This window comes from Ictalurus furcatus, chromosome 28 (genome assembly GCF_023375685.1).
Source record: "Ictalurus furcatus strain D&B chromosome 28, Billie_1.0, whole genome shotgun sequence".
In the NCBI taxonomy this organism is placed as follows: Eukaryota; Metazoa; Chordata; class Actinopteri; order Siluriformes; family Ictaluridae; genus Ictalurus; species Ictalurus furcatus.
Genome location: NC_071282.1, coordinates 14,591,413 through 14,603,867, shown reverse-complemented (window position 1 = coordinate 14,603,867; position 12,455 = coordinate 14,591,413). Strand labels below are relative to the sequence as shown.

At 37.9% G+C, this 12,455-nt stretch overlaps 1 protein-coding gene, 1 long non-coding RNA gene and 1 other non-coding gene across 3 annotated transcripts; 2 read left to right on the top strand and 1 right to left on the bottom strand.

Annotated features, from left to right (window-relative positions):
• The first annotated feature begins 45 nt into the window (after positions 1 to 45).
• Positions 46 to 1,631, top strand: LOC128603362 (uncharacterized). Its single transcript, XR_008385005.1, has 4 exons — positions 46 to 446; positions 1,073 to 1,108; positions 1,200 to 1,231; positions 1,474 to 1,631. It is a non-coding gene; the product is annotated as an uncharacterized LOC128603362 (long non-coding RNA).
• On the top strand, positions 765 to 900 carry LOC128603957 (small nucleolar RNA SNORA57). The gene has a single exon (XR_008385117.1). It is a non-coding gene; the product is annotated as a small nucleolar RNA SNORA57 (small nucleolar RNA).
• Positions 1,632 to 3,490: 1,859 nt separating the features above from the next.
• Positions 3,491 to 12,017, bottom strand: zfpl1 (zinc finger protein-like 1). Its single transcript, XM_053617712.1, has 8 exons — positions 11,886 to 12,017; positions 11,475 to 11,591; positions 11,250 to 11,361; positions 9,329 to 9,522; positions 9,129 to 9,201; positions 8,803 to 8,997; positions 6,982 to 7,105; positions 3,491 to 5,979 (listed from the first exon to the last, which is right to left on the bottom strand). Exons 2-8 carry the CDS (start codon positions 11,574 to 11,576, stop codon positions 5,793 to 5,795), a joined length of 987 nt encoding a protein of 328 aa, XP_053473687.1. The 5' UTR covers positions 11,577 to 11,591; positions 11,886 to 12,017; the 3' UTR covers positions 3,491 to 5,792.
• Between the last annotated feature and the right edge of the window lie 438 nt (positions 12,018 to 12,455).

Genomic DNA, 12,455 nt, shown 5'->3' with positions numbered 1-12,455 from the left:
TTTTTTTTTTTTTTTTTTAAAGAGAGAATTTGACGTTACATGTGTTTTAATAGACATTTAAGGGTATTGGTATGTTTGAAATAAAGCGCATATGAAATGTACAACGTTTCATTTTTAAGAATAATTTATATCAACAGACGCTCGAGGATTGGTTGTTGTAGGTGACACACGGATGACGTCAACGCTCGTATAAATACTAAAAGCGTACTCTCGTTCGGTCTTTTTCGATGGGTGTGAGCTGCAGGACTTATACGCTGTTTTGATAGTTTATACAACGATAAGCTAATATATTATGACAGTGATTAAATCGTAATAATTTCTGGGGTATATTTGACTAAGCGAACAGTCGGTTCTCGTAGTTAGTATGTGTATGGGAATGCGCATGCGAAGAACGCTCTCGGCGCCAATGTTAACTCCTGTTCGGCTTGGGAAGTGTTTACAATGAGGTAGGTGTTTCGGGAATGCTGTAGATAGTTATTTATTTAGATTTTCTACAGTGTTTACCTGTGTAAAAAATGAGGCTGGGTGGTTTCAGAGTCTGAATCTTTAGCAATACTCGTCCTCATGGGCGCCATTTTGTTTTGACTAGTGCACGTTTCCACAGTTATTTTTAACTTTTAAAATATGATACTTTGAGTCAGAATGGCTCTACCCTTAGCCACATGTTTTACAAATTTTGAAGAAAATCCTAAAAGTGAAGCCTTTTCCCATTCACTTTTTAACTAGTGATTAGTCAACGTCTCTTTACATCCCAATGCATTAAACCTCCTTTCTTGGCATGCACGTGGTTTGCTCGGTACTCGTGTGTGTATGTAATGGAGGAATAAGATTCCCAGTGCTATGTCTTCGGTACCAGCATGCTCCCATCAGCTGGTTCTATCCTCAATCACTGGTACATCTGTTACAGTTTGGCTGCCACAGCTTCATGGGCCTTCATACTACTCAGAAATTATAGTGGCTCGAATTCATATGTTTATAAACCACAGTAAAATACCCCATGGAACATGAAATTTGACTTTGTAGAAATGTTTGATGCTTGACTCATGAATTCTTGGTATTTCCTTTATTCCAGGGAGAAGTTGGTGAACGTTTGCTGCATCAATGTTATGTAAGTTGTCCCTGCCCCCCATTTAATTCAATAGCCTTGCATTGCTCCCTTGTGACTGTTTTAACTCTTATGTTTTTGTTGGTTTTTTTAGGGGTTTGATTTGTAACCTGCCTAGTCAAATCAGTAAGTATTAAGAACTTGAAGTATGTACACTTTATTTCAAGTCAAGTCCACCCTCCTCATATTGGCACACACAGCGTTTCCTGTGCCTGTGTGTGTAATCTTAGGAGGCACATTATCCTGTCATCATATAGCTGGCATCAGGAATTGTGGTTTCTTGTGCCAGGTATTAGATTTGAAACAGTTTGGTGGTGTGTTTAAGCTGCATGTTAGCCATATCTAATGCAGAATTTTTTTTATTTCAGGTACACATGGAGCTTGTCCTCTTGATTCGTAATGTTCTTGTAAAGTGTTACTGACCTAGATGTATCCCCCTTCAGAAGAATTTTTTTTCCTTTAGTTATGTGAAAAGGAGACATGGTATGTACAATGCATGTTGGTCAATAAAGATTAAATTTTTGCAGTACTGTGTAACTTGTCTCCTTCCTGCTTTCAAATTTATACTTGTATTTCTCTTTAAAAGAATGATTTACCTCTGTTGTAGATGGTTTTGATAAGATGGGATTTCCTAAATCATTGTACAGATGTATATACAGTGCTTGTGCTAGGAAGAATTTCTGGTTTCTATTTTGTAACAAACTTTCCAGCCAAGACCTTGAACTCCCTTTCTCGATAGTCAAGGGGATTTCATATTTTAAGTGTGGCTCAGAATGGTAACTGGGGTTTCCTAGGCATTTGCATGTTCCTTGCAGAACCTTTTGATTTGTTGGTGTGAAATTTGCTGTAGACTAGAGGTTCTCCAGTGTTTCAGTCAGGGATGCATTTAATAGGAAACACCATCAGTACATATTAATTTACAGACCTAATTTAAAAAAAAAAAAATGCACATATAACTGTTTGTACCGGGGGGGGCCGTGGCTCAGGTGATGGGGCAGATTGTTCACTAATAGGGTTAGCGTTTCGATTCCCAGCCCACGTGACTCCACATAAGGACATGTCCTGGGGCAAGACCCTGAACCCCAAGTTGCTCCCCATGTCAAAATAGGGCCTTGCATGCCAGCTCTGCTACCGTGTGTGTGAGAATGGGTGAATGAGACCATGTAAAGCACTTTGGATAAATGCACTATATAAGTGTGCCATTTACCAGTTATTTCTGAATTTTCTCTTTAATTGTTTCAAGCTGTGGTTTGTCACCCTTCTCGGGCTCTTAATGGTAGTGCACACTGATCAATTGATGAAATGTGGGTATTTAAATCAAATAAAAATTGAGAACTTGCACAAGTGACATGAAACAGCTACTGAATGTGCAGTGGCCATGTTCCATACATGTTAACAGCAAGTATAAATCAAGTGGGCTCACACTAAATATTATTCTATGGTAGAAGAATAATGGAAATTGACCATGCCAGATTTAAAAAAAAATAGTGTTCGTCACGTGGATTAAGATCTTGGTCACGGAGTCATAATTGCAGACTTGTCATAATTTTCAATTTTGTAGGTGAGTAATGTAAACTGCAGCATTTGTGTCTCTGAGGTAAGGTTATATGCATTCTATAATTCTGCATTATATAATAAAACTTTTTTAGCAGCATGACAGTGCCCCAGTGTATAGAGGGGTCCACAGTGACCTGGCTTTCAGAGGTTGGAGTGGAAAAACGTGTGTCCTGCAGCGCTCCACTGAATACTTTTGGGATGAACTGGAACAGCAACTGCACCCTGGAGTGTATATTATAAGAAATATGATTCAAACTATTCAAAGAATATAATAGGCAGTTGGGACTATCACTGTGTATGCGTATATATTTATTTTAGAGATAATATATCTGTAAAGTATATGCCTATTTGGCCATTTTTCTAACTTTTACACTTGACTGTATCATCTGGCTCATGCTGAATATTGAGACACACACTACTTCAATTTGACCTTAGCTGTGCAGTATTTATACCAGCTTGGTAAGCTTAGTCATAATTGTCTTTCAGATGTTTTGGATTTGTATGAGCTTTCATAGTTCTGAACATGGCTGGCTTCTTTGCAATGTTGCAGCTACGGGCTCCTTGTGCTCCTGCACCAAAAACACAGCAATCCTACTTCACTGCCTATCCCAGTTCCGGATCCACCATGACCCTTACCCACTAAAGATGAATAAATAAAATGAACAGATTTCCTTCTGGTCATGGAGGTGTGTTAGATTTTCATGTATGATCATCTGTAAATGAAAGTGAAGCGTGGGTTGATGGTGTATTTTGAGACATTCAGAGTGACCTGGACGACTGAAACCCTTCAGTCAGCCATAGTGAACCAACAACAAAAAGAACAGGATATTTTATAAAGTTCATAATTTAATCGAGAGATTGACAGGAATAGAGCACAATCCTGTTAGATCAGAAACACTTATCTATCAGAGATGAATACTGTACAAACACACGTCCTCTCTACCAACCTCGAGTGACTACTAAAAAGTTCATATTGTACAGTGTCTGTCATCATGTATGTAGATCCTTTTAAAAGCAAAGAGAGCTAGGAACAGAGAAACCTGACTGAAAGGAGGGAAAAGTGCAACCAAGAATGTAGTGACTACAATACAATATTCACTCAGATGTACAGTAACGCTTTACATTCAGGTTCCTTTACCTAAAATTATTTCCTGCCTTAGTTAACATACCCTCACATCTGATTGGTCAAGAGTGTTGATTAATGTTCTGTAACAGCAGCTCGGACAGTCATTCCAGCTGTAATTAAAATCAAGTTTAAAATAATCAAAGACGAATAATAAACGTATTAAAAAAATGGTAATATAGCAAAGCAATATGTCTAATCGTTGATGCGGTGATGTTTCTGTAAGGAGATGTTTCTGTAATATTTATGGAAGGAGTCTCTACTGTCAGTTCTTTGTAAAAGTCAGTACATTTTCCACTACAGGAAAGTCTTCAGCTGGATTTTTTTTTTTTTTTGTCTTATTAACTTTAAGCCAGACGAAGAAAAAATAAAATAAAAATGAATGGCTGGTGAGGGAACTGCTATAATGTAAGTGATGAGAGGAACTAACTTGTCTCGTGGATTCTACAACATTAAATCTAACTAGCATGAGGTGTCATTCATTAACAAATTAACTGTAATAAAACTGATTGGAATCAATGTATGGTACAAGAGGAATAAAACACTTGGTTTTATTGGTTATAGACTGTTACTGGAGTGTTATTACCGGTGTAGCAACAACATGCCGCCCCCCCCCACGTGTTTTATTCCTTACATAAAAAACCATGATATACCTGCATTGACCGTTTTAATCGATTCCACAGAAATGATCAAAAATTAAATTACAGCATCCTCCTAATACTACTGAAAGTATATACATTTTTAGTTAACAACTGCAAACATATTAGTTTATATTGTGTATTATGGGCTTTAATCTTACTCATTCGTCATACGTACATTGGTTAATGCACGCGTTATTTAGCTTTAACATCAATTGACTGTATACATCCATTCATTTTCCATACAGCTTATCCTACACAGGGTCGCGGGGAGCCTGGAGTCTATCCCAGGGAACTCAGGGCACAAGGCAGGGGACACCCTGGACAGGGTGCCAACCCATCACCGGGCACAATCACACCCATTCACAGACTACGGACAATTCAGAAATGCCAGTCAGCCTACAACGAATGTCTTTGGACTGGCAGAGGAAACCGGAGTACATGGAGGAAACCCCCGAAGCACAGGGAGAACATGCGAAATCCGGGCACACAGGGCGTGCGAGGCAAACGTGCTGACTGTATACAACTGTCATGTTTTCTTCTAATGTGTTAAAAGAAACTTCATGTAAAGCGTGATCAGATATACAAACAAAATTCAAAGAGGAAAAAAAACAACCAAACAGATGATCTTGAGTTTAAAGACCAGCTCTGACCAGGACTGTATTCAGATTTACAGAATAAACAATATATTTTGGAATATACAGATTGAACACGTTGACAGATTGGACAATGGCTAACCACGTTATTTAGTCAGAAAATGGCTCTGTGCCATTTTAACACACACACACTTCATTCAAAAATATGGCAGGAACCATATTAATGATTGCATGCATGCACGCACGTGCGCACACACACACACACACGCACACACACACACACCACTGCAAAGTCTCACTCATTTCTATTTGGAGCTGCAAAGGGCAGCTTTGGTATCCGTTACCATGGAATTGCAACTGCAAATACTTAAATTCTAATCTTTTTTCTTTTTTTACAACAAATTATAGAAATTAGACATATTGCTTTCTCAGAATGCTCGCTCTCTCCGTCCCACCAAAAATACACACACACATACACACACACACCCGATTAATGCGCTCACACAGACATGAACGCACTGCAAAGTGTTAAATACGGTCTAATATTCAGAGCGCCTTCCAGATGTTAATTTCAAAAAGACAACTTTGTTGCAAACTGAAGGATTTTGCAACTGGTCAAATTAAGGAGGAGACTTCTTATCAACGGGAAGATAAAGTGACTGGATTATCATCGTTCCTACGAAGATAACAGGCGTTTTACGCATTGGTCCCGGCTTTCAGGACAGTCGCACTGCACTTCCTGCTCGTTTTCTTCTACAGGAGCTGCACTCTGTTCACATGTTGCCCACTCGGATATTGGGATTGAACATGGGGTTCAGGTTGGGGTCTTCGTCAGCGGAAGCCCGGCCTAGCTTGGCCATGATGATGATGAGGGTAAAGAAGCCAATCACTCCCAGGAGCAGGAGCATGAAGATCCTCTGCTTTAGTGTGTATGTCCTTCTCTTAGGGCCCAAGCGGTTCCTGTCAGGAAGAACAAAAAAATAACTATAGATAATACACGCAAACAGAGGTGGCTTAAACGAACACCAGTGGTGTATCCACTGCGTTTTGCGTATAACGACTTCTAAGGATCAATATTAGCATATACCCTTGGTATACCCACTTGCTTTGCTGCTTCAGAAGATTCCCTAATCTTAATTGGTGCATTTTTGTTTTAATTCCACCTTTCCCCGCCCCTGACAATCACAGTTAACCGCTGTCACTGCTGTCCTCGACTGAAGTCGTTACACTGCTGAAGAAGTCAGGTAAAAATGAATAAAAGTGCCTGAAGTGGGTTTGAATTGTACTCATTGCTCACTGGTACGCACTCTCTTCTGTCCCTGCCCGAGAGAGAGAGAGAGATCGACGCTGAATTACTTCTCTTGCGCTGCTTTAATCACGATCCCTTTAGGATATTGTGGTACATCGGGATTTATTTAGCTCTCTATTGCAACTTTTAGTATTTGCTTTACAAAAATCATTACATGACATGCGATGAAATGAAACGATTCAGAAAAGCATTTACATTTTATAGTCCTCCTCTTGGAAGGCTCGTTAATTTTACACTATACATCTAAATTATGGTAGGATTCACTACATTTCCTTTGTGGGCTTAAGAGTTTTTTTGGGGGTGGGCAGGCACTTAAAAAAAAATTGTGTCTTAAATTTTTTTTTTTTTTTTTTTTTTTTTAAAGACTACACCACTGACAGACAGACACTAAAGCCAAGACAAAATATGTTAAATATGTAAACTATGACATATCTGACATAAATTTGCCTCCTCGCGTCTTGAATACTGGGAAAACCTGCTCCTTAAGACACATCCTGAAGGTGGAAAGAAATTTCGAAGGACTACAACCACCTCATGGTGAATACTTGGGAGTTTCCTAACCAGCACAATTATACTACTAACTAGGCTTGTGTGATATAAAAATTTGATTGTTTCTCCACAATACTACAGTGAGGAAGTGTGAGGAAACTCACTTTAGGATCTGTGCAAACCAGCTGAGCGCTGGCCTCCGCCGGTACTTATCATCATCGAAGTCGATCTGGGTGTCTGAAGTGCGGCCTGACTCTCGTGTGTCGTACACCTTCCTAGGTGAAGAAGCTGAGAGGGGGGAAAACAAACAAAAAAAACACATGACATATTTTACTAAGTAATAATAAAGTTCACACACACACATACACACACATACACACTTGTAACTACGGTCAGCAGGATAGCAACAGACACTTTACACAAGCATGACAGAAGCTTTATATACAGTAGGAAGTCCACTTTGTCCACTGAACTTTCAGCAGCAGACACATGGAACAGCTCTGTGTCTGCTCCAGTGACTCATCACTGAAACTATACCTCAATTGCAGAATGTAAATCACTAGCGTCTGGAATGTCCACTTAGACAACCAGTTTTATTATTCAAATACAATTTCTGATTCAATCATCCTTTATTTATATGACTTATTTTTTTATTTATGACTTATTATTATTGAGCGCAGTAGACATTTTGTCACAAGAACACAAAGAATGAGGGATGAATGATAGAAATAAGAGTATATTGTAGTGAAATTTCAGGCAAAACTGAAATTCAGCACCCTCTGGAGCAAAAACAAAAAACAAAGCTCTGCTGTTATTATTTTTATTATTATTATTGTGGTTCTTATATTGTTATTGATTATATACACCACCGGTCAAAGTTTAGACACACTCATTCTTTATTTTTTATATTTTTCCCCACATTTTAGAATAATAATAATAATAATAAAATCATCAAAACTCTGGAGTAACACAAATGGAACTATGGGAATTATGTTGTGATAAAAAATTCAAAATAAATCAAAATAATTTTAATAATTTTAGCATCTTCACAGTAGATTCCCTTTTTCCCAAGAATTTCCAGAAATGTATTCTTGGTGTTTTCTCACCAGATTTCTTAAGGAATTCCCCTGAGATGCTTTTTAAACAGTATTAAAGAAGTTCACACCGATGCTGGACACTTATTGGTTGCTTTCCGGAATATTTCTCTCCGAGTCGTCCATTTGAATAAAATATTTTTTTGTAAATAAATATTAGTTTTCTAATGAAATAATTGAATTCGTTGGCACAATTATAGTTTTGTCTACAACACCGATTTCACACATTTAATCACACACCTTCAGATCAAAAGGGTTTTTACAATCATGAGAAACATTTCAGTCAAGTGTCCACAAACTATTGACCGGTAGTGTATATTAGATGAAAAAAAACATTTAAATAGGTTCTTGTACTGCATAAAAGTTTTAAATTGTAAATTAATAATTAATTGTGCGTACAAAACAAACAAACAAACAAACAAATGATATGTCATGCTTTTGTGTCCTGGTCCAAATTTAGCATTTTTCTTCTTTCAGCCAAAAACCAACTGCCTATTTTTTTTTTTTTTGGAAGAAAATATTTTATCATATTATTATTATATAGCTAAATATTTGTCATCTGGATACGTCTTGCCAAATATTACGACAAGGTTTCTGAATCTGTAATGTGGCCTGCATTAGTTTGAGCAAAATTATTATTAGAAATATTTTTACGATCTGGATGTAGTGTACAGCTTCCATCGGATTGTGAAATGAGGCATAAAGATATTCAGACAGATCGTAATTTCATATATATTAATAAAGAACATGAATAACCCGAGTCAGATTTGTATTCGTTTATAACACACAGTAAAATAGAAACAGCTCTCTGTTTCCTGCTAATCAAAATCAGCTTAAAGGTCCAGTTTCCCACATTACTCTCATTAACATTAACCACAGAGCTTTCCAGACCTTTGCTGATGACGATAGTGTCCGGTGCAGTGGCTGTGATCATGCTGATGACCGAGTGCTCCTGTACCCCCAATCCTCCGTTATTGTGTACGCTGTGGCTGTGCCCCAAGTCCTGATGGGAACATGCCGGAGTGACTGCTGGCTCTGGGGCATAAGAGTGTGACGGGGCAGAAACGGACGATTCAGAAGAAGGCGCTGGGGATTAGAGGAACTAGACGTTAATATACAAATACGAACAAAGACAGTGAAGAAGGAGGAGAGCCGAACTTTCAGTAAATGTTACAAAGACCTAGAGGAACTGATTTTTAAGAAAATGTAGGACTCACCGTCAAAGGTCCAGTCTGTATAATCGGTCACATCGTGTGATGTGGTCTCTTCAACCTCAGGCTGGTCTTCGACCTGAAGATAGGAAACTCAATTAAAAGCAGTAATGAAGAGGAACAGAAACTTCAATATCAATTCAATCCAGTCTAATTTTCCATACAGCTTTACTAAAATATGCCTCACAGCTCACCCTACTACTCACCAGCGGAAGGCCGAGTCCTGCTCGTGCCCAGTTCACGGAGGACAGTTGCGTTCTCAGCATGTCGGCCACAGGGCTGGCGAGGTTGGCGGGGGGGAAAACAGGTCCCTGACATGTTGGGCACTGATAACCTGCTGGTGCCGTGTACAGGGGCAGGCGTGATGCCAGTTCATTCAGGCAGGACCAGTGGAACAGATCTGAGATGGAACAAAAAGGATCAGCCATCATTTTAACCCTTGTGCGTCCTTATGGACATTTTTGTCTTTTTTTTTTAATCATTTTGTCTGTGTTAATACAAACAGCATAAATTTTGCAAAAAGATTTTATAAATCTATTTTAAACTAGGTACACAATATAGTTACACTCAGGACCGTAAGGACAAAACTGTCCGCATTGAAACCCAATCAAACTGCAATATTTAATCCCCGTGACATTGAAGCATACAAACATGCATTGTGTTAATAGGCTTTTATTTTGTTGACAAGGGTTCAGACTTTTTAAAAAATATTTATGAAACCTGTACTATTTTCTCAGCTTTAGCCTCTGGGGAAAAATCCATGCTTGTCCTTTTTTCTGATTCTGCTGTATTATAGAGCGCTGCAGACCAACTGAATAAATGAAGCAGTGATAATTGTGTGGGTGTGTGTATGGATAGCAGAGTTTTGGTTTGTATGTGTGTGTGTGTGTGTGTCAGAGAGAACAGTTTGAAAGCAAAAAATGATACTGTACTGGAAATGACAAATCCCACATTATGTATACGAGTCAAAGAAGGTTACTGAGCTTTGAAGATTTTTACATTATATAAAGACACTGGTGTTTGAAGGGTTAAAATTCTGAAAATGAATGAACGTTTGGTGATTGTGATAAGAACTGATGCTGTTAAAAGAAAAGATCGAAGTCAGTGAAAGTGTAAAAAAAAATAAATTAATATATAATATTTTGATGACAGTTTTTTTGACATGGACATTTTTGTTATCTATGGCCCTACGTGTAACTTTTTTTTAAACTGACGCACAAGGGTTAAAAGGGTTTGTTTAGATTTCTATTCCACTGTCAGATTATCACTTTTTTTTTTATTGGTCCTCACATTTTTGTTTGGCTTTTTTTGTGCCTTCTATTCTATTCAGATAAAAAATGACCCATTTTGAAGCCCTACTAAAATCTAGGCAATATTAGATGTCTGATGAAAAAAATGTCTGATACCAATCCATCATTTCAAACCAGTATGTGGATATCCCGATACTCTCCACAGTCAGTATATACACTTGTATACACACGTACATATTTAAACACACACAATATATATAATATATACATATATATTTTTCGATGCATGACGTGGAGGCAAAGAACCACTCGATGTGAATCAGAGTGCATTAAAATAGCGTAACGCACACCTAGCCATGGATTATCCGTTTATACCATAGTCACTTGCCAGCATTGACAAGTTAATGCTGTCATTGATGTTTGCAGTGCAAAATTTGACTGAAAGGATAAAAATAACGGTTCATTTTCGTTTATTTTATATACAGGTCGCTAGGTCTAGAATTCTCCCCCTCTAAATCGTACACAGAGATAAACTAGTGCGATAAGATGACATTTATTTGAATGAATTATAATAAATAGTTATTAGAGAGAATGAGAGAATAGAGAGATTGTGCGTGTGTGAATTACCTGCGTCTGTGCCGCGTCTCTACTAATAATGAAGCTGTGAGTTTAACTACTGTATGTAACTATGGTTACAGTTGTTTATAGGCAGCGCATTCATTTAGAAGGGTGATTAAACTGACTGGAACTACCCGTGCATTCAACAGTTTGAATACACACCTTCCAGCCAACCAGAATCGAGTATTCAGACAGACCACAGTGTGTGTGAGTGTGTATGTATATAATATATATATTAGTTATTCCTAATGTGACTCACCATAGCACACTAATCTCACAGTGTCCTGGGAGATTAGAGGCTGATTACACAGACTGCAGTTAGGATTGTAATCGCTGTCCTGGAGCCACTGCAGGTAGGATTGCACAATACACTGCACAAGACAGAAGACAAACAGCAAAAATCAATACAAAATATCTATTTTGTAGCTCATACGTGATCTAAGGAGAAATTCTGGAACCATCTACTTGAAATCAGATGACCAACCTTGCCGTGATTGGACACCAGGCAGTGTTCACACACATTGACCCGATGCTCGAAGCAGAACAGGTTCGTCACCTTCCTCTTCGGACACTTGCACAGACCCATGGCCTGCCTGTCAAACTGCGCACAAACACACCCATGTTGCCACGGGAAACAACTACGTGATCAGCGATTTAACAAAACTTTAGAGAATCGACAGATTGCTAGAAACTCTCTATCAATCCCACAAGACACTGCTGTTAAATACTGATACTTACAAGCAACCCAATGTGATATAGCGATGTAAATACAACAGCTCTGCTAATGATCTGTGGTAGCTATTAGCTAGCTATATGTAAACTACACGTTTTCACACAAACTCTCAGATATCTGTTTGACATTTAGCCAGCAAAATAAAAACCCTTCTTTACTTACAGGGAATTCAAAGAGTCACCACAAGTCAATCTTCTCTCTACTGTATCGCAAAATGTTCCAGCCTAGTTATTTAGCTTCATATTTGAGAAACATTTTCTTCCGGAAAGGATTTTTTTTGCCACGTCTCTTCCGCTATAGTCGCACAGTAATGACGTCACATATTGACAGTTTCCACGTCAAGCATGAAAAACACCGCCCTCTGTCGAGAAGGACTGTGAACTAAACAAACGTACTAAAGGAAATAATGACAAATCTCACTCAGTCAAAAAACATTTTTTATTTTAATTAACTTTTTTTTTTATGAAAGAGTAGGTACATAGTTGTAGCTGCATATATGACAAATGTAACAATTAATAATAAATAATAGCTAAATTGCATATACATAAATGGAAATTCTTTGATGTAAAGTAAAATGCTATGCTTTATTTCTATTAAAAGCTGATATGATGAATTACACAGACGCGATATGGCCCTGTTTAAAACAAAAAGAAATTAAAACTATAAACATGTCATTTATTTAGATTTTTGTGTAAAGATAAGCAAGTAAAGATGATATATAGTTAAATATAC

Bases quoted from the DNA above. Each gene is read 5' to 3' on its own strand.
- zfpl1 (XM_053617712.1), bottom strand. From the start codon at position 11,576: ATGGGTCTGTGCAAGTGTCCGAAGAGGAAGGTGACGAACCTGTTCTGC. The intron at 11,362-11,474 runs GTTGGTCATCTG...TGTCTTGTGCAG, and splicing joins TGGTGTCCAATCACGGCAAG to TGTATTGTGCAATCCTACCT. The intron at 9,202-9,328 runs GTGAGTAGTAGG...TCCTATCTTCAG, and splicing joins CAGGACTCGGCCTTCCGCTG to GTCGAAGACCAGCCTGAGGT.